The following is a 3,349-nucleotide window of genomic DNA, read 5'->3' as shown; positions in this document are numbered from 1 at the left end:
TTCTTGATTTGATTATTATCTTTATTTATTCTTTTCTTTTGTTTTTTTTTTCTTTAATTAATTTTTAAGTTTCTTTATTATCATTTATTTTAGATTAAATATACTTTTGTTGTATTTATCATTTCATTTCATTATCATTTATTTTTATTTGTTTCTTCTTTTCTTCTTTTTCAACTGATTTCTATTTTCACTTTAATCTCATTTCTTTGTTATTATTCTATATTTCTTATTGAGTTAACACTATTTTCATTATATTTATTCATGCCTTTCTTATTCACTTTTCTTTCTTATTTCTTTTTAATTCACTTTTCCACTATATTTCTTTTACCATTTTTATTATACAATTTATTGTTATTGATACTTATTCTTCTATATCTAATTGAATGTTAATGTTTTGTTTGCTTTCTTTACAAGAACCAAGACATTACTCAATAGCAAAAGTAATATAATTAGTTGTTATATTATACTTTGCGTCTAAAAAAGATTTCCTATCCAAGTAAAACATAATCCATAAAATTCAATTCATTTCAATTACAATGATTCGTTGTGGTGTGAAATATTCTGGGTATTGTTTTCCATAAATTAAATTTGATATTCCTTTGTATTCAAATGAAGATTGATAACACCATGACTTTGTTTTAATATTTTCTTTAAAAACAACAATATCACATCTAATTGATTTATATTCATCATTTCCAAACTGAAACAATCAATTACATGATTAATTGGATAAACAAAATGCATATTATGGTTGTTTAATATCAAATTTCATCATTCCTTGTATTCTTCCATGATTCTAATGAAAATAAAAATGATTTTGGGTCATTTATCCATTCTCTAACTTTATCAATTTTCATTTTAACATATTCTCCAAATTTATTTCTATCTTCATCTTCAATAATAATTATTATATGTTTTTTTATTTTTTGTTTAAATACTGACGTATCCTTATTCCAATTATCAATTTCTGAAACAAATAGTATATTTCTTACTTTTCTATTTGTCCATTCTTCTATTTGTTCAATTTGATATTTTGATGAATTAAATGATACAATAGTTAGTTTTAAAAAGGTTTTAATTTTTTTTAAATAATTAATTATGTGTTAATAAAAATAATAACTTTCATTTTTAACCTAATTTTATAGTAGTTTTTCTATACCTATTACTTTAATGTTGTTGCTTTCATTCATTATTCATTGTTTAAAGAGTAAAGAAATGAGGAGAGAATCTTATTATCATACAATAAATAAATAATAAACTAAAGTAGAGATATGCTATTTACAATTTAGTTAGAGTAGATCTTTTTTATTTGCTTATTATATAACAAATTATGAATATCACTTACTTGAACAAATGCCCTTTTATTAATAGGATTGTTTTTTGTGCTTTTCATTTTAGTTATATGAAATTGTTCCAATACAATATGTTTCTTCTGAATCTACAGGAATAATTGCAACATCAAGAAAGTTTTTGTTGTCTTCATTAATAAATTTTAAATGTTCTTCTACAGGGTTAAGAAGTTCTTGTTTTTCCTCGAATTTTAATTTACATCTAATGTGAACTTTTTGTTCAAAACAGTTATTAAAATCAATCACAGTTATTTTTAATGTTCCAGATCTATCACATTCAAATGTTATTTCAATATATGCTTCTTCAATACTTACTTTTGCTAAATTACTGAATACGATTTCATCAATTAGATCATTCATACTTGCAACTGAATAATTTCCTTCATATAATGATACTTTAATACTGTCAACATTGTCTTCACTAGGTGTTATTGGTATTGTTTTTTTTAATGGTAATTTTTCATTAGCTTTAAAAATAGTTATTGTTGTTCCATCAAATCTTTCTATTTTAATATCTTTTGGTAAAACTTCATTAATTGTAATACTCTTTTCCCTTGAACAAACTACAGCACCTAAAACTACAGCAGTTAATGGATCAATTCCTTGAATAATTTTTTCTTTTCCAAATTTTTCTTGTATTAGTTCTTTAACTTTTGGAATATATGAAGAACCTCCAACAAGTAAAACTTTGTCAATATCAATACTTTTTAATTTAGCCATATCTAATGCATCATCAAGTAATTTCATAGCTTTTTGGTATTCAGATGAATTAATATCATCAAAATATTTTCTTGTAATTTTAATTGTCACATCCTCAGAAATACTATCCTCAGAAATACTATCCTCAGAAATACTATCCTCAGAAATACTATCCTCAGAAATATTATCCTCAAAAATAATATTATATGAGTTTTCAGAATTAAAACTAATCAAATCTGATATTAAAATTGTAGTCTCATCACATTTACTTAACTCATGTTTAGCGTTAATTGCACGTTTTCTTAAACTAGTTTTAATTTCTGAATTAAGTGTTGAACTTTCAATATTATAGTCTTTGTCGATTTTTTCAATAATCATATTATATAAGTTATCATCAAAGTTATTTCCACCAAGTTCATTATTTCCATTTGTACAAAGAATATCAAAAACAAATTTTCCTTCTGTGTTTAATTTCATTTCAATACAGGTAATATCTAATGTTCCTCCGCCAAAATCAAAAACTAATAATTTAGTAGGTTTTTCGATTTTATCTTTGGTTGTATCTAAATAATATAATGCAGCTGCTGTTGGTTCATGAACAAATATAGGTTTAATATTAATTTCTTGTGCAATTTGTGAAATAGTTTTTCTTTGTTTTTGATTAAATCCAGCAGGAATAGTAATGACTGGATTAATAATTGTATTTTTATCAATTTTTAATTTTTCACAATACAAATCTTTTAATTTTTTTAAAATTGATTGTGCAACTGTTTTAACAGCAATTATTTTTTTTGATCCATTTACTCTGTACCATAATTCCCCTCCCTTTTCTATAAATTTTTGTTCTTTTTGAATTCCTTGTAATCTTTTTCCAAGAAATGTTTTACTGTCACTTAGTATTTGTCTTTCTTCGGTTTCTTTTAGTGGGTTTGCCCCTACTATTATTTCTCTATCATTAACTATTTCCATTGTTGATGGAATAAATTGTTCTGAATTTTCGTCTTTAATTGTTTCTATTTTTCCTGTCTTTCCAATACAATACGCAATAGAAGAATATGTGGTACCAAAGTCGATACCAATAAATAAGTCTTCAGCCATTTATTTTTTTGAGTTCAAACCTTTTTATTTCTTGTTGCAGAATTTTTTTTTATTTGTGATTATTATTATTTTTAGCTTTTTAATATTTTTAATAAAAAAAAATTAATTAAGTATTATAATTAGTTTCTTTAATTCCTGGTACATTGGGTTGGACTTCTTTCGTTTTCCTTTTCAATGCTTTTAAAATAAAAATATATTTTTTA

The 3,349-nt window shown here is 23.3% G+C and overlaps 1 protein-coding gene across 1 annotated transcript, besides 7 other annotated features; it reads right to left on the bottom strand.

Moving 5' to 3' along the window:
• Positions 1-7: 7 nt before the first annotated feature.
• Positions 8-194: a microsatellite.
• Positions 178-356: a microsatellite.
• Positions 357-491: 135 nt separating this feature from the next.
• Positions 492-1,027: a repeat region.
• Positions 1,028-1,072: 45 nt separating this feature from the next.
• Positions 1,073-1,119: a sequence feature (AT_rich).
• Positions 1,120-1,394: 275 nt separating this feature from the next.
• EDI_103420 (stress 70 protein chaperone microsome-associated 60 kDa protein precursor, putative) lies at positions 1,395-3,146 on the bottom strand (the record flags this gene model as incomplete). The annotated part of the gene is made up of 1 exon (XM_001740811.1): positions 1,395-3,146. One exon carries the CDS (start codon positions 3,144-3,146, stop codon positions 1,395-1,397), a length of 1,752 nt encoding a protein of 583 aa, XP_001740863.1.
• Positions 2,739-2,805: a sequence feature (AT_rich).
• A 40-nt stretch (positions 3,147-3,186) lies between the features above and the next one.
• Positions 3,187-3,268: a sequence feature (AT_rich).
• Positions 3,269-3,324: 56 nt separating this feature from the next.
• Positions 3,325-3,349: part of a sequence feature (AT_rich) that runs on past the window's edge.

Source organism: Entamoeba dispar, genomic scaffold, assembly GCF_000209125.1.
Source record: "Entamoeba dispar SAW760 scf_1105229463203 genomic scaffold, whole genome shotgun sequence".
Taxonomy (NCBI): domain Eukaryota; phylum Evosea; order Mastigamoebida; family Endamoebidae; genus Entamoeba; species Entamoeba dispar.
This window is presented reverse-complemented; position numbering and strand designations above follow the sequence as displayed.